At 36.2% G+C, this 23,055-nt stretch overlaps 3 protein-coding genes across 4 annotated transcripts; 1 reads left to right on the top strand and 2 right to left on the bottom strand.

Moving 5' to 3' along the window:
* Positions 1 to 206: 206 nt before the first annotated feature.
* Positions 207 to 1,442, bottom strand: LOC117784801 (lactoylglutathione lyase). Its single transcript, XM_034622625.1, has 5 exons — positions 1,281 to 1,442; positions 1,075 to 1,211; positions 931 to 1,017; positions 755 to 868; positions 207 to 687 (listed from the first exon to the last, which is right to left on the bottom strand). Exons 1-5 carry the CDS (start codon positions 1,350 to 1,352, stop codon positions 561 to 563), a joined length of 537 nt encoding a protein of 178 aa, XP_034478516.1. The 5' UTR covers positions 1,353 to 1,442; the 3' UTR covers positions 207 to 560.
* A 230-nt stretch (positions 1,443 to 1,672) lies between these two features.
* On the top strand, positions 1,673 to 3,426 carry LOC117784800 (serine/threonine-protein phosphatase alpha-1 isoform-like). The gene is made up of 2 exons (XM_034622624.1): positions 1,673 to 2,585; positions 3,298 to 3,426. Exons 1-2 carry the CDS (start codon positions 1,764 to 1,766, stop codon positions 3,352 to 3,354), a joined length of 879 nt encoding a protein of 292 aa, XP_034478515.1. The 5' UTR covers positions 1,673 to 1,763; the 3' UTR covers positions 3,355 to 3,426.
* A 438-nt stretch (positions 3,427 to 3,864) lies between these two features.
* LOC117784799 (ell-associated factor Eaf) lies at positions 3,865 to 12,326 on the bottom strand. 2 transcript variants are annotated; one of them, XM_034622622.1, is made up of 7 exons: positions 11,464 to 12,326; positions 11,251 to 11,343; positions 6,347 to 6,485; positions 6,099 to 6,283; positions 5,938 to 6,031; positions 5,324 to 5,798; positions 3,865 to 5,264 (listed from the first exon to the last, which is right to left on the bottom strand). In XM_034622622.1, exons 1-7 carry the CDS (start codon positions 11,588 to 11,590, stop codon positions 4,830 to 4,832), a joined length of 1,548 nt encoding a protein of 515 aa, XP_034478513.1. In that variant the 5' UTR covers positions 11,591 to 12,326; the 3' UTR covers positions 3,865 to 4,829. The 2 variants fall into 2 exon arrangements, with proteins under 2 accessions (XP_034478513.1, XP_034478514.1); XM_034622623.1 differs by having other exon boundaries at positions 3,865 to 4,934; positions 5,501 to 5,798.
* Between the last annotated feature and the right edge of the window lie 10,729 nt (positions 12,327 to 23,055).

Raw genomic sequence — 23,055 nt, 5'->3', positions numbered from 1 at the left:
ACATATGAACAAATTGTTGACAATAGTCCTGTCTGTCCCTACAAACTACTCTATCGGCTGTAAATAATAATTAGCGTGTGGGAAACGTCAATCAGTTAAGGACATAGGAGCCAATTAGTCTTCCAAATCCCTCACCTGACAGCTGCATCTATTTTATGAATGAAAAGCTGGCAATGAGTGTGGACAATTGACACGCCATTTGCGAATACGGGTAAATACACACTGTTGTGATTTTATTAAAAATATTTTTGACAAAATACAACTTTAATTTCTTAAACGACAATAGTCTCTGTGAGACATACATAGACATGAATTTAAAACTGGAAACGGTTCAACAATCATAGGGATGCATTAGCAGCTAGTTTTAATCACAAATCTTGAAAATCTCAACAAAAAACACTAACGGTATCACAAATAAATGTATTGTACAATTAGTGAGATATCCGATACTGATTTCTATTTACAAATGATGAATATAGATTTTCCTCATGTCTGGAATGGACAACTGATCCATCACAAGAAAAGAAGCTGCCAATTGTCCCTAATATCAGCATTAATCTCTAGTTCGGCACGGTAAAGGCATTGAAAATCTCAATCCAGTAGCCATCGGGATCTCTGATGAAAGCCAAGCCCTTCATGCGACCATCGTCCGGTTTTTTTACAAACTCAACGCCATGCTCCTCGAAGCTACGAGTATATATAAGGAATTAGGTATTAATTTAAAGCAAAGAAACAGTCAGATAAAATTACAAACCGTTTGCAGGCAGCATAGACATCTGGAACCATCAGTCCAATGTGTCCAAAGCCACGGGGATCGGTATTACCGGTGTGATAGCTTTGATCCGGATCGGTTTCTGAACCCCAGTTGCTAAATACATAACATATTCAAGTGATCCATGTAATAATAATAGTTAATGGAGGGAGACTTACTGTGTCAATTCAACGGTCGCCTTGCGACTCATGGCCCAGGATCGTCGCTCCTTGGGATCCTTAGGTACATCGGCAGGGTTTTCATAGCTGCAAAATGTGATTGTTACCAACTTGTCAGCCTACTTTATCGTCACTCTAACTTACCCCATAAAATACAACGAAAACTTTGCCTCTGGAAAGTCCAACTTGACCAGCAATGTCATGCCCAGGACACCAGTGTAGAACGGCAGAGATTTGCGTGGATCCTTGATGCGGTACATGGTTTGCTGGAACAGAAAGTCCTGCCGAGATAGAAGGAAGCATATTAACATTGAGTTCAATCGGAACTCTCTTAATTAAACTAAACTCACCTTGGTGGCTGCATCTTGTTTTTGGCAAAGCTCATCGGCTTCGGCATTGCTCAGTCCGGTAACATCACCCATTTTGTGGAATTGACCTGTTGACTTGTCGAATTCTAAACTTTTTATGTGCAGATTGCAGTATAAACCAGCACGTTTTGATGATGCAAATCAGCTGTTGGTTGAACAGCTGTTTGCTTAGCTTTTTGCAAACGATGGTCTCACTCATGTTATCGATACCATAAGCGCCTTATCGATGAGCATTGATAGCTTTTCGTGCTGTCGTCACTAGAAGTTTTTGCACCCAACTAGTGCTGTGAAACGTTTGTATTGAAGTATTGAAAAATACCGTTTCAAAATCAAACTTTCTAAACATTCAAAATAGAAAAAATGTCTCATCGATTTGTAGGCAGCTGGTATAACAATCCCGAATTTGTGGGAAGTGACAAATTAAAAGATGTAATACACAAATTGGAAACAAACGAAACGCCCCGAATGGGCGTAACGCTCTCTGAAGTCACTCTCTCAAGCATTTGCAGGGAGGCCCGATCTGTGTTTTTGGCCCAACCTATGCTATTGGAGCTGCATGCGCCCATAAATATTTGCGGGGATATACATGGGCAATACGAAGATTTATTGCGGATATTCAAAAGCTGCGGCTTCCCATCCGTCAGCAATTATCTGTTCCTTGGCGACTATGTGGATCGCGGTCACCAGTCCATAGAGACCATCACGTTGCTGCTCGCTTATAAGCTACGATATCCATATACGTTTTTCCTCTTGCGCGGCAATCACGAATCCGCTGATGTTAATCGGACTTATGGCTTCTATGACGAGTGCAAGCGACGCTACAACGTTAAGCTTTGGCGAGCCTTTGTGGACTGTTATAACTGTATGCCAGTGGCAGCCATTGTGGAGAATCGGATATTCTGCTGTCACGGAGGACTGAGCCCCGATCTGAATGATTTGAATGCCATACGCCAGTTACCTCGACCAACGGAGGTGCCGATGAACGGTCTGCTGTGTGATCTTCTCTGGTCGGATCCGGATAAGGATACCATTGGTTGGGGGGCAAACGATCGAGGCGTTAGCTTCACCTTTGATTCGGGCATCGTTAACTCATTTCTGGCATCTCACGGATTCAATTTAATTGTTCGTGCCCATCAGGTTGTCGAGGATGGATACGAATTCTTTGCGGGTCGCAAGCTGGTCACAATCTTCTCGGCTCCCAACTATTGCAATTTATTTGACAACTGCGGCGCTGTTCTGATTGTAAATGCGGCATTGGTTTGTCATTTTGTCATCATCCAGCCTCAGGTATTGCCCCTATCAACAAACCGAGCAACAGAAACAACGTAATAGATACAAATATCAAATGTTGTATACATAATTCATTCACTTTATTTAATTGTAATCGACATCCAAGCTGCTTAAATCTCTTCTCTTCCCTTCTAATCTCTTTGCATTTCTCTCTTCCTCTCTTCGATTCATCGTCTATGTACATGGTAAAGGCATTTTCAAGGGCATTTTTTTCTCTTTTTGTGTATGGTCTCTGCTCTTAATAACTTACATAACGTTGCATTTGTCATTGTATTGATTTGTTGACTGTTTTGTGTGGTCATTATTATAACTAATTTAACTGATACTCGGAGTTATCATTATCATTATCGTATGGTATGTGTGTATATATTGTAAGTAATATATGTATGTATATGGATATATGTATATAAGTATAATATATAATATATAGCGTACATTTGCTTATCAATTAAACTACTTGCTTGATTTAATGTAGTAGTACGTACTTAATTAAAATTATTCCTACTAAGTATGCACTTACATACATTGTGCTTATGATTATCAGAATTGTTTTCATCTTGTTCTTTTTGGTGTCTCAAATTTAATTTATAAAACAAACGTCTATGGCCTGGAAATTAATCATTTAACATACATAATATATTACACATTTTTTATTTTAAGTACTTATTAATTTTAATAAAAATAATCCTATTACTTTCTTTTGTTGTAGACGTTTCGGCTGTTGGTCGTTTTCATTTTGGATGGTTCTTTACAGATGCGATTTTAGTTATGTAGTTCTTCATTTTGGCAAATTAAATGTTATTACTATAAATGTTAACAAAAATTATTGTTGTGTGGACATTTGTTGTGTTTCATTTTTGAGTGCATTGCTCTATTGGAAGGAGTTGAATTATGAGTATTATTGCACCGCAAAGTTCCGAAACATTCCATTGTTGTATGAACTGTATAAATGTGTATGGATGTATCTATGAAAATATGAAACAAGACAATAATCATCAGTCTGGATGGTTCTTTCAATGAATATTTATTTTGTTTTTTTTCACATCATTTCTTTGCTTTAAATTATTGCAAGCACATAACAAAATTATAATAATAGTTATTACAAAATAATTAAAAAATTACAAATAAATTCAAATAAAACATGAGCTAAAAACATTGATGTCTTCATACCGCACTGTAGTTAACGTGAACTAATAAAAAGCCGCTAGCAATTAATTACTAAATACTCTTTCTCGTAATGTAGATAGAATAGGCTAACAAATAATTGAAAATTAAATTTAAACATAAGCTATTTATTGCGTAACAATGACAAAAGAATTCAAAGAAGCTTGACTGCTAAATAAACCAAGTTAAGAACTTAAAAAAAAAAATACAAAGCATAAACTAATTTACAAGTACAAATTATAAGCATGCATACAGCATTCTCCTTTTTAGTTATTGTTCTTAAATGTGTTTAATTATTGCTGTCGGTCTGTCTGTTTGTCTCTTTTGGTGTTCATTTAATTGTTTCTTTGTCAAATTGTGTATTATCTAAATGTTAGCTGAAAATTGCTTATAATAAAATGCGTAATTAATGGCAAAAATCCGCTCTGGTCATTTTTTGTTATCCTTCTTTCACTTAACAATTAAATGTGTACATATATGTGTGTGTGTGAGTGTGTTCCATTAGAAACTAAATAATTGTTGTTGTCGTCGTAGTATCGTAGTATCTGTGTATCTCTATAAATATTGCGCGCGCTCTTCAAGACTCTCAACAAGTTTCACATAACCTTTGATTTCGTACTAAAATTAATGTACATTGAAATATTGGCAAACGTACTAATTGTTTAGAATTACAATTACGATTACATTGTTTTTTGTTTATTAATTTTCGTCATTTTTTTTTGTTGTTGTGTTTGTTTGTATTCAATGTTCTCCAGCACATTTGTAATTCAAATTGTACAAATTATGTTAAAAATTATTATTTAATAGATTAGATGTAAGTGTGTATGTTATGTGTGCATAGAACTAAGAATTTATTTATAAAAAATTTCACTAGCAATTAAATTCACCATTTAATAATTTCAACTTAATTAAACGCAGAGAGAATGAATATATTTATCGTAAATATTGTGTGTTTTCTGATGTCGTTATTGTTGATGGTTGTTGGTTCTTTGTTTTTTTTTTTTGTTTTTTCTTATTTTAAATATACTCAAAGAAAGGCCTATAGATTACAACTAAACGTTTGACATTTAAAAACGGCTAATCGTCATCATCATCGGACGAATTTGAGGACAATTGCAGATCGTTTTGTAGCAAATCATTGGGAAAGCCACCGTTGGACGCATAAGCTCCAGACTGTTGTTGCTGTTGTGGATGAGGATGATGATGATGATGCGATTGCTGCTGCGGCTGTTGCTGCTGATGAGGATGGTGACTGTTGTAGGCCGGCGATATAGAACCCAGTCCCAGATTGGGCAGCTGATTCATATGCTGTTGCTGTTGCTGCTGATGCTGTTGATGCTGGTGATGTTGCTGCTGTATATGGGGATGATGATGCGATTGCTGAACTGTCGATTGCTGCTGATGCGTGGGACGATCATCCTCGGTGCTGTCATCAGAGTCGCTTCCACTGTCACTGTCACTAGAATCCGACTCTGAACTGGAGCTGGAGGCACTTAGGGCGCCACCAATTTGCTGTGAACATAGACAAAAGTAAGTAATTTGAAGATGCTGATATTTCATACACAACAAACCTGTTCCAACACGGCTGCCGCATGCGCCACAGACTGTGAGGAGAGGTCATGATGGCTGGGCGAGTCCAGATCCAAGGGCATGCTATTGCTGTTGCTGTTATGGCTGCTATGGCTAAAGGATGGACGTTGCTGCATCTGTTGTGCGTAGTTGTTGCTGCCGTTGCCACGACCAAAGTTTTGCTGCTGATGTTGTTGTTGTTGCTGCGGATGAGGATGCGGCTGTGACTGCTGCTGCATGGGAGGGCTGGAGCGTTGAGTCATTTGCTGTCGCTTGGCATGACCTTGAGATGGGGCCTGTCTCTGCTTGCCCATGTGCGATGACGCATAGTCTGGTTGGCCGCCTGAGGAGCCAGTCGAGGAACCCGATATATTCGCATGGCCACCATTGTGCAAGGCTGCGCCCATGCCAAAGTCATCATCGTCCATTATCATGGGTATGCTGGGCAATGTCTGTTGGGCATTGTTCGCATGCCAGCTAAAATATCAAGAATAAATTAATCCTGGTTGAAAGATAACTTTTAAACCTCATTAAAATTCTTTTTTTAATTTATCTTTTTTCAACTCCTAACTCTTGCTTTCTGTTACTGATTAAAAGTAAACATTTTACAACTTACGCCGGCGCTGATTGCGGACTGCGATGTGAAGCTACTGGACGCGATGGTGAGCTCTGCTGCATCTGCATGGGCGAATTCCTTGGCTTATAGTCAACTAAAAATGCAATGATTTACAAGGATTAGCTGCTGATCAAGCAATATGGTTTCCCAGTAATACTTACTTATGTTGTTCCGGCGACTTCCCGTGGACACTTTCGTTTTGGATGTAATGCGCATGGTGCTATTCTCCATTTTGGGTCCAGAACCAGATCCTCCGGCTCCCATGGACGGTACGGGGCCACCATTGGCGCCAGGAGGGGGTGCATTCGTAGCGGGCATCAAGCTTGGCTTGTTTGTCATTTCGCTTCTGCAATGGAATGCAAAAAGTGATTAGTAACATTATCAGAGTATTTAGGAGTCGTGTACTCACCTTGTCTTCTTTACTTGTATATTGTGATTTAGCTTCTCTAATGTGATAGCACCCGTTTCCTTGTCGAAAATGATTAGGCATTCTTTTGTATATTTTTTGTGATTACCCTTATAAACTGTATGAGGCACACCGGAACTTTCTGTAAAGAAAAAATCAAATCAATTTGATAAATGACTCAACTTATATTGGATATTAAAAAAATTAACATGTATCCCATGAAGTTCTGTTCAACTCTGTCATTAATTCAAACGTGAATTATCAACGTAAATTAACGCGATGCCTTAAATACAATATTAAATGCTATACAATTCCTACATAAACATTTTCAGAGTTCAGAGTGAATGAAATTATAATTATAAATTTATTAAAAGAAGAGTTAAACACTTAATCTAACGAGTTTCAAGAGTTTCAAGTGTTTTGAATGTCACTCAAAAAGACTCCAGACAATGGACTACTTCAAACCTAGCGTTAATTTTGTAAGAGTTATTTGAGAATGAGAAGTGAAAGAACTGTCAAAAGGCAGTTAAACGATAAGAAATTAAATTAAAATGAAGATCGTTAAAATTGATTTACAATTATACCCAGTAAACTCTTAAAAAGTTTTTTGTTTGTTTGTTTGTTTGTTTTTTCAGGTATTTTACATTTTTAATAACATGTTCTCCTTAATACATAAAAACTCGCAGTTTAATTAATAACATGTCGATGATTCAACATTTCACAACTCGCAGCTAATACTTCATTTATAGAACAGTTTGTTTTTTTTTACACTTTTCTAAAAAAAAAAAGACGGGGGGTTTAGGAAAGTAGTAGCAATTAGTAATAAATCGTTTTTATATTATTTTAGACCCTGGAATTAATAAAGAAAAACTTCTCATTAATTTATCTGTTATAGAATCTAGACTGAGTTTTTGGTTTTTTCATATATTTCTGTGTATTTAAATCAACATCAGTATTTAAAAGCAGCGACGTCGGCGACGAAGACAAGAGTCAAGAGATAGTGATAAGAAAATAAGTAAAACAAAGCAAGGCTGTTTCCGTACAAGCAATTGTTGTTTTATTTTCGATTTTATTTTAGTTATTCATTTGACTTGAACTCTGTTTGTCATTGCAATTGTTGTTTTTGGCTGTCTGATTGCACTTTTCCTTTGTATTTTTTTGCTGCCTTTCGCCTGTTGAATAATCTTCTTGAGGTTTTTATTGTTGTTGTTACTGCGGATCTCGTGTCTCGCTTACAGTTTGAGATGCACATTGCAGTGACTGAAAAAAATAAATATTCACCCAAGCGACAACAACCACAGTGCACAAGTCAAAAAGCAATAAAATGAAAGCGTGCGCCCAGTAACAACAATAATAGCAATAACAACAACAAGAGCAGCAGCCAAGCAAACGCAGACAAAAGCAGAGCAACAAATAATAACAAGAAAGGAAAAAAAAGCAACAGTCAACGAAATCGTATAACGAAATCCGGTTGCGTTTTTGGAATTTTCTGTTGTAGCAAGTAAAGAGTATTAACGTACAGTTCGTCAAGTAATTGTTTTGACAATATTCAAAATTCGCATATCTCTTTAAAAATATAGTTGTTAAGTGGTTTTAAATATTCCCATTTTTTTGACTTGTTTTACGAATAAAATAAATAAATCGAAAGAAAAGTACAAATAATTTATTTTTATTTTGTCAAAACAATTACTTGACTTACTGTACATACTTATGTGAATGTTTGTATGCATGCAAGTTAGTAAGCAATCATTTAAAATGCAGCCAACACACTAGGAGGTGCCAACTGTAATGCCCTCTAAACAAAGTCAGCGTTGTGTGGGCGTCAATTTATTAGCATTGCTGTCTCAAGAGAAATATTTACATATGTTTCTGCATATATTTGTGAGTGTGTGCATTTGATTGCTATGCCCAAAATGCATTGACTACTTTTTTTCTCAAACTCATTATTATTCTCCGCTCTCTCTGCAATTGATAATGAACCTGCACTATCCCAACAGACTCTCTCGTACTCTGGCATGCATGCACAAAAGAACGAAAAGAACAGAGTTGTATGAATGTAGGCACGTGTGTACGCATGCCGTCAGCATGGCTGTAGTTCGAGAGAATAAGAAAGAGAGGGAGAGAGAGAGCGTGCTCCCACGTATAACACACACACGCATACAGTTTAACACACGCACGTGTGGGAGGCAGCAAGGTAAAACTCTTGCAAGTGCAATCGAAGAACAGCTGGTCGAAAACAAAAACTGCCGTTAGTTTTCTCTCTTTCTTTACCTCTCTCTCTCTCTCTCTCTTTTCTGATATGAAACGTAACGAAAACAGCTATGGAAAAATTCCACAATAAACTGCAGACAACGCGCTGCTGTAAGCGACGTGCCAAAAGCGCCACACAAAAAGAAATGAAAAAGTCAGAAAAAGAGATGCAAAAGTTCCGTTTGCTTTAGACGCTGTACATCTAGTATGTACATACATAGATTCATACATATATAATTCATAATTATGCACGCACACACATTCGTAATCTTAGAAATAGTTGAACCGAAACAAATGTGCATCCGTAATGAAGCCAGGTTCACATGAAGTTCAAGCGTGTTTCCATTTTTATTCAAGTTTTTTTATCCCCTTCTGGTTTCTGTTGCCACAGCTGATAACATGCGGTTAGTTGTGCCCTTATCAATATAGCTGTATAAAACGCAAAGAAGAAGTTTACAATGAAGAAGCAGTAGCTCATTTGCACACATTTATACAAATGTATCTATGTAATGGAAAATAAATAATAATAATGTACCGCAATGCGATAAGCATAAATCGGATTGTCTCAAGTTTTGTTGTGAAATTGCAGAACCCAAAGAGTTCATTTGGCGGTCTGTCAGTTTGTGGTACGTGCTTCAAATTTATTACCTTGAAATAGTTCTTGTCTCAAGTACATGTAAACACCTACATACATATAAAATACACCTATTTCTATACACATAGACATACATAAATAATAACATTACAGATATTTCATATTGACGTATACAAAATTTCACTAATAAAATAAATTAAATAAACAATTAACGACAGTAGAAAGTACAGTAACTAATGTCATGTTCTGAAGAAATAAATATTATAAAGAACATTTACAACTAAGCTGAGTATTAATTTTTCATATTAAGATTTGAAAATATCATTGAATAACAAAAATAATAAAAATAAAGCTCACGTTCGACCGAGCAAACAAATGTAAATCTGATTGACTCCAATGACTATGGCTATAAGGTGGCTAATTGTTTATGTATTAAATACATTTATGTATGTGTATGTATATGTGGTTTTTGCATTAGTTTCGCAAATGTAAACATAAAGATACAAATGTATCTTTTAACTTTGTGATAAAAATACGATTATAACATCGATATCTTCGAATGAATTTTAAATAAATAACAGTCATAGATTAATAAATTAATATTAAACTGATTTGATTTGTTTATAAAAGGTTCCATGCAAATCTAGTAATTTTATAAAGCTAACTAAACAAGGTCTCTGGTTTTTTAGATAGTGTTCTGCATTTAGGAGCGTAAAAGAAACAAATTGTGTGACTCTTTAACTAAACACACTTGACCGATTGGAGTTTGGCCAAATCAAATCTATGTCTATGGTAAGGCAATCAACGAAGCGTTACCTAAACCAAGTCAAGTCAAGTCAGTTGTAATGGAGCACAGCAATAACAATAACAATAACAACAACGACATCGACAACAGCAACAATAACAAATAACAATAACAACAACAACTGCGCCTGTCTGGCCACAAAGAGCATGGCAAAATAAAAAACCTGAACGCTTGGCTGCATTTTGCCTGACTTGATGTAATTTGGTTTCTTTACCTTAGTCGTTGTCGGCTGCCTTTTGCTTGTGGCTGTAGTTATTTTTTTTGTTTCTCTATTAATTTTTTTGTATGTATTTTGCATTATTTTTTTCTGCTTCTTTCGTTTAAACAAAATAATACATAAGGCAAACCATTAATTTGTGCGAGTATCTATGAATGTGTTTGCCTGTGTTCGTGTATCTGTGTGTGGAGCGTTTCATATAATGCCGCAAAATTATGTCATCAGCAAACTGACAGACAGACAGACAGACAGACAGACATTCAGAGAGCCAATCTAACAAGCCCAACTTTAGCTCAAGTCTTGAATCTCTTTTGTTTTATGCACACTGCATTTTCACTTCCATGTTTTCCGACTTCATTGCAACAAGAAAATGAAAAGTACTCATAGTTATTGTGCCAATTACAAGCTAATTTAAAGCTTCACAAATGTGAATCATTTGTTGGCGAACAGCTGTGTTAAGGGTCGTTGATTGCTGTGAATCGAAAACCAAAAACAAGTTCTGTTTATTAGTATATATTTAATTTTAATTAAATATGAGTTTAAATTTTAACAGGAGTTTTAAGTTAATTAAAACAATAATCTTGAGCATGGTTACAAAACGAATGCTTTTCCTGTTTAATTTTTGGCGATTCATCAATCTGAACTTTCACTTAAACATGTTCTTGAGGTAACAACAACAACAACAACAACAACAACAACAACAATAATAATAATATGCTAATTAGAGGAGTGTGTGAGATACTTGCTTTCTTTTCAGATACTATATATTTTTTGTGAAACTAGAGATTTATATGAAAATTGAAAACAACTAAGCGAAATATAGATGTCACTGAAAAGTCTGTCCTTTTAATTTTCAAACATCTTTTTGGAGTCTTTAAATTAATTTTAAATTTCAACAAAACTATATAAAATTTGTATTTTTATTGCAATGTAAATTTTCATTGCTGCTTTTTGAATTTTAGAGATTTGTAGAACATTTTTGATGTATTATGAGAGTACTGTTTGCGGATAAAGTATCTGTATCTTTTGATTCAACTCACCTAAATTTGGCACGGTAACAGTAACTTGATTATTGGAGCCAACATCGACAGTTGCCATTCGACTGGTATCCACACTCGCTGGCTTAAAGTCATCTGGAAATCGTAGACGGATTGCATAAGTCATCAGAACGGAACGTTAATATTTTAAACAACAAATACGAGTATGATCACAACTCGTAGTACGTAATTCGTAATTCGAAATTCGAAACTCACATTTGATTGTGTGAAATGCGGTCGATGTGTTTTTCGGATTGAATGTGGCACCCAATTTTAGCTCGCGCACCTCATCCCCAATATTGAGGCGCTCGCTAAGCGTGGTCTTCTGTTTGGTCATCATCATCGTATTCCCGTTCCCGATTCCGATTCCGTTTCCGTTGTTGTAGTTATTGCTGTGGTTGTTGTTGTTGTTTGTGTGGGAGGTGAATGTTGTATGCTGATAAGGCAGGTGGTTGTTTGTTGTGGTCTGATTATTGTAATTGGCACTGGTGTAGTTTGACTTTTGTTGATAATTGTTGTTGTTGTTGTTGCTGCTGCTAATATTGTTGTTGTTGTTGTTGATGTTGTGGTTGTAATGATATGACTTTTCACCAACTGATTCTGTTGTGGCTGCTGACGCCAACGCCAACGCCGACGTCGCCGCTGTTGCAGCAAAGCTACGCTCCTCCGCAGCGCCACCGCGTTGATAGTTGTAGCCGCTTGTTGTTGTAAATGCTGCTATGTCGCTGCCAGCGCCGCTGCCGCCGCCGCTGCCACTGCCGCCGTTGGTGCTGGTGTTACCGGACTTACGATAACTGCCGCCGTAGTGTTGACTTGCAGCTGCTTTGGCTTTGAGGCGCTGCAGTTTACTTGTTGCCACGGATTTGGGAATTTTTGCGGCCGTACTTATCGACGTGTTGTTTTTGAACGTTGCACGACTTTTTCCACACACGCCGGACACGGTGGAAAAAAGTATTGCACGCAAAAAAAACACGCTTTTATCGATGCAAACGAAAAGAAATAAAGTATAAACAAAAATAACACAAATTTTATGTATTTTAAGGTACGCAACGTAGTCAAGGGTGTTATGCAGTTGTAGTTGTTTGTGTTGTTTGTTTTCTTCTTATTTTTGTTATATTTATTTTTCCTTTTCTATTTGCTTCGTTTGCTATTCCTCCAAGGCGGCGTTTTCGCGTATTCGTTGTTACATTTGGCATTGGTGTTGGTTTTAAGTAGATTTCATGTATCTAACGATCAGTTATTATTGCCATAATTTTTGTTAATTTAAGCTTAGTACTGCGAAGAGAATGCAACAATTATTAATCAATTTTTCTTCAATTCAATATTTGCCATATGTTTGCACTGTTCACACTCGTACACACACACACACATTCGCACACATGTATGCGAAAGCATATAAATACAAACATATGTATATAGTTCGTTTTACAACACTAGACAGCTGCACCTGCTGGTTTAACGCTCACATATTGACACACATTTCGCAACAACTACGCATTATTTATGCAAATCGTAAGCGCATTTTACTATTTATTTGTTGTTGTTATCAATTGCAAATGCCACGCGATTTGTATTCTTTTAACTGACACTTTTTCTTTATCGATATAACACAGCTCAATGCAAATAAACATTTCATACATACATACAAATGTACGTACTACAAAGCTACATACATAGGTACGTTCATATGTACATGAGCGAGGCAATTTTGCGATAACATTCACACTCACACACACACACTATGATGCATTTGCGTTCATACATATGTAAAATATACACTTACACGTGCCGTGTAAGAGTTGCCAATTTCTTTATGTAAATTACAGCTGATCACATAGCAAGTCACTTCAATATACAAACAAACATTAGTACAAATGTATGTACGATTTGAATACGCATCAAATTATGCCACTTTACATCCCATTTTGGTGCAAATTAGCGATAATTTTGTGAAACGCACGCACACTATCACAAGTAATACGTAAGCAAACGAAAAAAGTGAGCGGCTGGCAAAGGTAAATGAAAAAAAAATGAGACTATGAAACAGACACAGCTGAAAAACAAGTTTGAAATAGCCGAAAACAGCAAAGCGAAGGTGAAATTTCCGAAAATCAAATTGAAACGTAGACGGAAAATATACATATGCATATGTATGCCTATATATGTACGCGTATGCGTGCCAGTATGTGTGTGTGCTGGTGTGCATTCTGTTGCTGTTGTTGCCTTTGTCGAAAATTCAATTGTTGCTGAGCACTTTTTTTTGTTACACGACCACAACACTAACAAATTAGTTCACTGTCACAGTTATTTGTTTCTCTTGCCCTTACTATATTTTAAAAATGTTCTTACAATATTTATTTACACGACCCACGAACGACTTGTTAAAAACTGAGTTCAGTTTGCGAGTGTTTAATAAAAAAAATCTATATGTGTGACCGCCACTGTTGCCAACCGGTCAAAAAAAAAATTCCCGATCTGGCAAGTCGTACCATTTAAGTAAATTGTAAATATAGTTCCAATTAAAATACAACAAACTTTATTCTTAATTTTTAAACAAGAGATTATGAACATTTTTGCAGATTTATTGTTAGAATGTTGTCGATTTATTGTTTGTTTTTTAGAATTCAATTTAGCTAAAACTTAAATCCCAACGCTGGCAGCTTTTTGAGCGGAGATGATACGGCACAGCTGATGGGAAAGCGACAGCACTGAAATGTGCTGCCAACTTGCTAATAAAAAGTAATTTTTAAATAAAAACACCAAAAATACTGCAATGCTTGCTGCAACTACCAACAAGTTTTGAATTTCAGCATTTTACAGCACTACAGTTGAAGCGCTACCGGACTCCTAAAGTAAGGTAAACTAGCAGCGCTAACGGATATTTAAATGCAAGTAAATAAAATACTTAATAATTACTAATAAAGTAGAAAAACTTTAGTTACTTATAAATAAAATATTTATTTTTAAGTAGTACAGTACGCATCCAAGCTTCCAGCTTTTCTATCATACATTGCTTATGTGGAATAAATCGAATACTTATTTACATTTGTATACTTGATATGCGTGCATTAATTAAAATCGCATCAGTATTTTGGAAATCAGCTTAAAAGCAATACAAACAACTTGCCGCCCTCAGGATTAACACCAGTACCATGGTAAAATAGTAAATGTAAACAACAGCAGCTCAGACACCCACACACACACGCACATACGGACGAACAAAGAACCTTTCTACGAGGGAGAGAGAGAGATCATCATTAACATTTGCACAAATCCCACAGGCGCCGGCTACTGTTGTTGCTGCCAATACGAGTGCGCTCTCATTATGGGGCGTTAATTATGTTGAGCGGTGTCTAGCGATGCTACCGTTCGTTTCGTTTCGTTTCTGCTGCCTGATCTTCCATTGATCTGCACTTTAAGATGTTCCGACGTCACCGACTGTTCGCTTCGTTGCATTTGCCTTGCTTTGCTTTCGTCCTTCTTATCCTTTTTGATTATTATTATTATAATCTCTGGCACTGTGATTGCTCGCATTTGATAAAGTGAAATTGATACTTTTACCGTCGTCTTGCCGTTCTCAGTGCTTATATTGTATGCTCTCTGTATGCTGGGGTGGGCGGCAGGTGGGCGTGGGTGGCCGCACAATGCAAACACATGCATAGGTACCTACACATACACGCACACACACATACAGTGGCTCTCAGCTTGTTTAAAAAAGGATAGAAGATAGAAATAAAATGTAAACTTATATTTTTTGTAATAATATTTAAACTTTTGATACAAACATTGACGTAATTTTTAATATATATTATGTACATACATACATATGTATATGATATTTCACATAAACATTACTAAATATATAGGGGGTCAAATAAGCTGTGAGCCACTGTCTGTATGTATGTATGTATGTATATCAACTGAAAAGAGACAAACTGCTGAAAACTTTCTAACGGTATTTTGGCGTGACGGCGGCAATTTGTAGGCCGACTGACTGTCTTTCCGTTAGCTAACCGTTCTCCATACAAACGTCGTTGTCCTTGTTTTGTTTTCTAATCAAGCATACATATGAGTTTTTTGTTGTTTGTTTTTGTTTTTGTTATTGCTGTTCTTGTTGTTTGCTCATTTTACAGTTTCCATTCGCAATATTCGCATTTCATATTCCATTTTGTGGCTAATTTGAAAACTTTTCTTATCAGTTGATGAAATCTAAAATTGCATTTTTATGGCACTTCCTTTTTAGCGTCTGCTTGCTCTCTTCCTTTCTGCCACTCATGCTCACTGGCAGGCTCTCTGGCTCTCATCCTTTCTCTCTCTCTCTCTGCTGTTTTTCTTGTACTTGTTATACTTAATGTTGTTGTTGTTTGTTCAAAGTTCGAACTGCGAACATTTTGCCGCCTATCGACACTTTCGTTTCATAAGTTGCTCATTTATTGCATTGTGTGTGCTTCCATTTGATATTGTTATTGCTTTTTGTTTTTGCGCCTTTAATTGGAATTCGAATTTCGCTCCCTTAACACCAAGTTGGCCCATTTTGAGGTTATGTCTTAATGGCAATTGAAATAAAAGCAATAAAGAAAATGTCAGAAAATCATTAAAAGTCAAAATACTCGTACTTATTCCGAAATATAGACAATGTTACGCTGATTAAATTACAAATCTTCCGAAATGCCTGAGAAAGAAATGAGAGCACAGTAGCAAGATCGTTGACAAATGTCAGATACGATCGCAATTTTCTTGAGCAGATCCTTCCTTCATTAAATGCCGCATTGTCTTAAGTGACCCCTTGACCCTTAGCCTTGTTAAGGGTAGACACAAAATTAGGCCAAGGCCAAGTCTCGGACAAGGGTAAAAAACAGAACTTCTTGTTACCTGGGAATCGAATGGGTAGTTAGCAGCTGTTATACGTTGCTGCTGCCACGCCCACTGTCAAATGTGCGCCCACTTATGTAAATTTAATTAGCATCAACTGGAATGCAAACTAGCCAAATCACGGCTCCCGACAATCCGACAAATGCGCCCGATCAGGCGCCCATAAATCAATTTAAGTGGACTCCCCACAGTTGCCAGTTGAGTTGGTCGGAAAGGAGAGTGGAGTGGGGGGCCACCAGGCAGTACATTCGCACGATCGTTTGAAATTGTCTGTAATTATAGTAAAAACACTTGGCATCGCATCTGAAAGATCACAGTACACAGAGAAAAAAAGTTATACTTTATTGAACCCGAGCTCATTTTTAAAATTCAAATACAAATAATCTTGATATAGGAAAAAAAAAACTCGGGTCAAATTTAAATTGTATTTAAAGAAAGAGCAAATGACTTATATTAAATAGGTTTTCGTCTGACTTAACTTTTAGTTTTAAAAATATTCAAATACTTAAATTCACTGACTTTAGAAATCTTAGTTTAATTAAGATCGTGACCCTTGACTTTAGCAACCTGAATCCTTGTGAGAAGTCACTTTTTAAGTGTGACATTTTAATGTTCGAAACATTTAAATGTTTCGCTCTGTGTACTAGTCCCACTCCTCTAATGCATCAGTCCATCCATTCCCCGACCCCATTCACGATTCTTTCGTAGGCGACTAAATTGATTTGAAAATTCGCATACGTCGTGCACTGTCCGGGCAACTACGTAGCTCGGTCTTCAGCACGGACACGAGCACGGAGTCAACGTTTGCATCGTCCATGTTGTGCGGCCATAATTCAAAATTTATGTCTTTTAAAATTATTTTAATGCTGCTAATGTGACTTTTCCTTGCATCTTTGCCCAGAGTCAGACCATTACCGACAGTCATAAATAATGAGTATGTTAATTTCATTGAAGTTTGCGATTATTTCCACGTGGGCGAAGGTAACAGAGGTGCTATTATGCCAAATATGTTGTGTGTGAGCTTATAAAGAACGTGAAGGAACCTCCCGAACCCCAAAGAGATAATCAGTGTCAGAATTAAATTTAAAGTGTTGTGTCATACTAATTTCGATATATGAGGTTCATTAAAAGTTAAAGCTTGAGATATAAAATACAATTTTTTCATAGAAAACCAATAAAATTTTAATTCAGAACAATTTTAGAGGTCCATCCATGATCAAAATGCATACTAATTACGATATAAGGAGTTGATTAAAAGTAAAAACTTGAGATTTAAAATTTTGAATTTTCAAAATAGCATCAACATAGAACCATGGCTTCGATAGTCGAAAAATAATTAAATTTTCTAGATAAACAAAATTTGAATACAGAGTGAATAAAGAGCCCAAACCATGATCAAAATGATATTCCGCTTGAAAATCGGTTTAGTTTTGACGAAGCTATGACGGATAGAAGTTGGTCAGACAATGGATCTAGTAACTTTACAAGTCAAAATTTTTGTTAATTTTCCCATGATTTTTTACAAAAAAATGAAAGCTCTCAGAATCAAGTTAAAAGAGTTGTTTTATACTAACTACGATATAATAAGTTGATTAAAAGTAAAAACTTGAAATTTAAAATTTTGAATTTTCAAAATTGCAAAGGGGGGACCCTTAGCATCGAACCCATGATTTAGAGAAAATTTTTTTTTTTTTTTAAATGAATTTAATTTGAATGCAGAATGAATTTAGAGGCCAAACCAAAATGAAAATGACATTCAACTTGAAAATCGGTTCAGTTTTGACAAAGTTATGAAAGTTTGAAATTGGTCGCACCCTTGACTTTGCCACTTTACAAGTCAAAATACTATTTCCGGTAATACTCTCTGACTTAAACTGAATGAAAGTTTTTTTAGTAATACAAATTTCTCCAATTATAAATATGTTTATCTTTATAAAGCAGAGCTTAAATTGCGTGATGCTAAACAATTGCAACTAATTAGGGGTAAAACTCAATCAGTGATCATATATCAGGGGAGATCGGAAGCCCCCCACAATGACGATTGGCACCGTGTTGCATGGCTGTCTACGTGCCACATTTCAGTTTCTGACGCAGAGACTCGATTGTGGATGGGACCTCATGCGGTGGTTGCGGACGACGCCACAGAAAGATGAGCAATCACAACAAACAAGCGACCCCACGGGTCTCAATCTCAATCTCACTATCGGCGATAAATATCGCGCTGTTGTAGCTACAAGTCGTAGTATCCTGGTATTCTGGTCAATCGTTGTGGTTGTGGGTCCATTAAATCGATACCATGGCGTGCATTGGTGTAAGTACAAATGTCCAACTAAATACGAGTACAACATCGATTACACGATCACATGCAGAGCGAACAAAAAAAAAAAAAAAACACTGGCACGAGGCAATCGGATCATTGAATCTAGAGAATTGGATTTGTATTTGACATCTTGTCTTATTGGCTCTAGTTTCCAGTTCACACATACAAAGAGCTTTCACACGCACATGCAGAAAGCTTTTCAGTTGTATTGCGCCTGTGAAAGCTCACCAATACTTTTAAGCCTGGTCTTACATGTGTGAGAAGTTCACACTGCATCCGAAGTCCATGGCAATCTCAGCTGCAATCCCTTGCCACCTGCGCAGCTCAATAAATAATATGGCCAGGCCTGTAGACGGTGTTGGCCTGGTCGACACAGAAAAATGATACGAAAACAAATTGAAATTGGCAAGTCGCTTGTTGAGCGCTAATTTATTAGGCATTCGACTTGTATCCCTAGAATTTTAATTGAATATTAACACCTTTGGCAGCCGCCTGAGCCAAAGACCTTCTGCTTCTTTCTTGGCTCACACCGTTCGACGGGGGCAGGGGGTCAAGCGCCGCAAGCCATGGCCACAATTCAATTTTTGTGTATTTGTGGCGTTGATTTATTCAACAGTTTCAATTTGAATCTCCCTCTCGGTGTGTGGATTTTGCCTTTACCACCAATTCGAGTAGCCAAGCCGAGGATCGAAAGGAAATTGGTTATTTATAAATGCCACTGATGATTAAATTCAAATGCTGTGAAAGTCAGTTATCATTTCTGATTTCTATTTCCGATTTCGAATATTCATTCATTCAATTCCTTGGTAACCACCTTCGAATATGTTATAGCTCTGTTCCTATTTCCGGTCTTAAATTCATTTATAGAAGTGCTTATAATAATAAATAATATTAATGCTACTTAAATTTAGTATGAAATTATTTTGCACAAATAGGAACAAATTTAAAAAGATTGATATCAAAAGATTGACTTGTTGATGCTAAAATCAAACTGATTGTTGAAGATTTGAAATATTAATTTAGCTTCTGCATTATTACTAAATTTTCTGTAGCAAAACTTTCTAAAGAATTCATTTCTTTGTTTCCATTAATCTCTCCTTCAACTAATTATTTTCTCAAAAGGTCAAAGAAGAAGTTACTTCGAAAAGACTTCAAAGCATTTTCCATTCGAGGAGAATTTTGTTTTTAATTAGAAGCACTTGAGTGCGAATTGAATATACAGAAATTGTTGTTAACCAGTGTAAGTTCCTCAGAACAAATCTTTTATTTTACTGACTGGATCTTTAAGGTATCTCCAAGAAGAGCACAATAATGGGAAGAACATAAATTCTGTTAATATGGGTTTTTACTTTGAAACAGATCATTTGTTTTATTACAGTTTTTATTAAATTATCTTTACTTACATAGCTATACATATTCAGACCATAACACATATTTTTTTAAATAAATTTATGTATTTATAATTTACCGTTTTAAGCTATAATTCGACTGTCAAGTTTGGAGACAAATTGCGCTTGCGCCAACGAGGCAACGTCCTTGCCAGAAAAACAATCCAGACGCAGACACAGACTACATTCAATTTGGCAGCAGTGCAAATTGTTTTTAAAGTGTTTAATTAATATGAAAATTATTTAAATTTCTTGCGAGCGCCTGCGAGAGGCGACGACCGCAATCTAATCTCAACGAGATCGGCGACGGCGACTTTAGGAGCAGCCACGTCCAGCGCTATTATTTATTGACACCTGAAACCAATAAGCGCTGGAGCTGAAGCTGAAGCTGGGACTTGGAGTGGAACTGAGGCGTTGCCGCTGTGACAGCAGATGGTGTCCGAGTCGGTGTCGGAGTCGGAGCTGCTGGTGTAACATTCCTTTTCAGGCATCTTTTTCAGATCGTCATCGGCAGTAGGCGCGGCGTGCAACAGCAGCAACATCGCATCATCAGCAACACCATCGCCAGTCGGCCAGACCAGTCAGCCAGTCAGTCCCTCCGTCTCGTTTGGAGCTGCACGCGACTCTCGGCTGGACCGCCCGCCTTGACTGCCCGCCTCGTCCGACGCTCCACTCGACTGTTTGATTTATGCTCGCGTAATTGTTGGTTTAAACGTTTCGCAAAGTGTCCAAGTTGAGGGGCAACGGGGAACGGGGGGCAGCTGGAACTGGCAGGCAACGTTTATGACACCACAGTGCAAAATGTGAGGCAAGTCTAGGGTTGTCAAGCAGCCGCAAAGTTTCTGATTCTGAATGTTGATTGTAGAAGAACTTAAATTGAAACAGGACTGACAATAAACAAATTTTAAAATAAAAGATTTAATTACAAAAATTATATTTCAATAATTTTAGTTTTAAGTTTACTTAGCTACCTATTTTTTAAGCTAAAAAAAATTAACTAAATGTTAAGGGGCTGCGACTATGAGATAATCTCTTCTTTAATTTTATTATATACAAAAAAATCTTCATGATAGTAAACTTGAATGAAATATTAAAATGTTAATTTACATCTAAAAATCAAAAGTTTTAAAAATAAAATATTTAAAAAAATTTTAATATATTTGTTTTGTTATTTTGTAAAAGTTTTCAAAATATTTGAAAAATTAAAAATATTAATTTCAGGTTGAAAAGTCTATGAAATGAGGGAATGTGATTAGACATATTCCATAGAAAAAAGAATTTTCGGATTGAGAAACACTTAAGGTTTTGCCAAAATGAAATATAATTCAAAAAAGATGAGAGGATATCAAATGGGATATCAACAATATCAAGGATATCAACCTTAAAATATGCTTATTCAATGTTATGAAAACATATCAACAATTGCATGAGGAAGATACAATGCTGTTCGAGGCGGTAACCTGGCAACCCTAATCAGCGACTATCTTGGCTATATATATTCAAGTGCTGGCCTTAAATTTCAGCTTCTCACGTCACACCTCCGGGACCACCTTGCAGCTGCCGCATGCGCTTATTTTCGTTCGTTTGTCATCATTTTTTCAATAAATTTCCAACTTCCTTGCCCCGTTTTTCCTCTCAGGTATCCTTTTGGCCAACCGCCGGGCCAAGACCAAGACCAAGACGGGACTTGGTTGGCTGTGTGAAATTCGAAGTGTAAAATTGATTTAAATGGCTCGTGAGTGAAGCAGATAATTTTCAGTTGTCAGATGCTTGTAATATTTATGTGCCGGCGATTATTATTCCGAGCCCGTCTCCGTTTAAAGTTACCTACGCGTGAAAATTGCTTACTTGTCTCCCTTTCCCCCCCCTCTGACACTTCTTCTTGCCACCATCCAGCAGCGCCTAACTCATTTTTAATATGAATAATTGTGGCAAATTACATGGCAATTGCATAATAACCTGGCCCAAACACCTCTCGAACAACCCATGGGAGCGCTAAACGTGAACGAGTAATTGAATTGCCGGACCAATTATGCGGCGATTGTACACGTAAGGGGAAACTGTAGAGCTGCCCCTCGGAAGGAGGCGTATGACTGAACTTTCAAATTTCCGCTTCGAGAAGGGTGTGTATTTTGGATTCTTGACTTAAACGAACAGATTACTTATTATTTATGATAGATAGAGATTTTATACCTATCTGTACCTCAGCTTTCTCTATTAATCTAAGCTTTTACACAGATTAGAAAGCCTATTAAAATACTTCGTAGTTTTTTTTTATAAACGTATGTTAAAAATAGGTACTCTATATGAATTATTTTCGTTCATCTTCTCAAAGCATTTTAAATTAGATTTCTGCAATGGTAAACCAAAATTTTCTAACCAGCTTCAAAAACTGTTTTTTGTGTTTTTAAAAAATTCTTTTTTAATTCTCATAAATTAATGAAGTTGTTACTAATTTGTTATTTAAGTGTATATGAAAACTTATGCCGATTACGATTAAGATCATTTTGCAAATGGAAGTTAATTATTTGAGGTCAGAGACTCAAACTCTGTAAAATGATTTCAAAAAATAGAAAATGTTGTATTATCAATCATAAAAAGTACAAAAACAACAATATACGCATAATTTGGTCAAGAAGCATTTCAGGTATTCAAAGCTAATTACCCACACGTACCCAAAGATCATGCAGAGATCATGGTTCCACAGATTCGAAGATCCAAAGCGATCTCTAGGCACGGGCTCAAGCGGAGATCGAGATGGAGTGGAGATTTATGGCGTAAAATTAATAATCATTTCAACTAAATTAATAACACTCCATAGAGTCGGACTCGGAGGCGACTAGTTCCAGGTGATTTACAATGTGAGTATGTTTCGAAATGGCTATGAAAATTTATGAACGTTTTTTTCAGATTTGTTTACCATTTCTAATAATCTCTCGACGTTTCTTCATATATGTACACTGAAAAAACAGACAAACTTTTAAAATCAAGAACATTCATCTTAAATAAGACAATTTTAAGAACATATTACTAATTCTAAAAATATTATTCTACAAAATCGAAGTTCTTAATACAATAATAATAATCTTAAATTGTTAGGAGAGTATAAATATGTCATAAAATCAAAAAGTTTTTAGAATTTTTTTTTTTGCTTGACTAAAATTTTAAGAGCATTTGCTCTTATAACAAGAACTTATTATTATAATTATTAGTTTTAGAACCAAAATC

The sequence above is a fragment of the Drosophila innubila genome (genome assembly GCF_004354385.1).
Source record: "Drosophila innubila isolate TH190305 chromosome 2R unlocalized genomic scaffold, UK_Dinn_1.0 1_C_2R, whole genome shotgun sequence".
Classification (NCBI taxonomy): domain Eukaryota; kingdom Metazoa; phylum Arthropoda; class Insecta; order Diptera; family Drosophilidae; genus Drosophila; species Drosophila innubila.
This window is presented reverse-complemented; position numbering and strand designations above follow the sequence as displayed.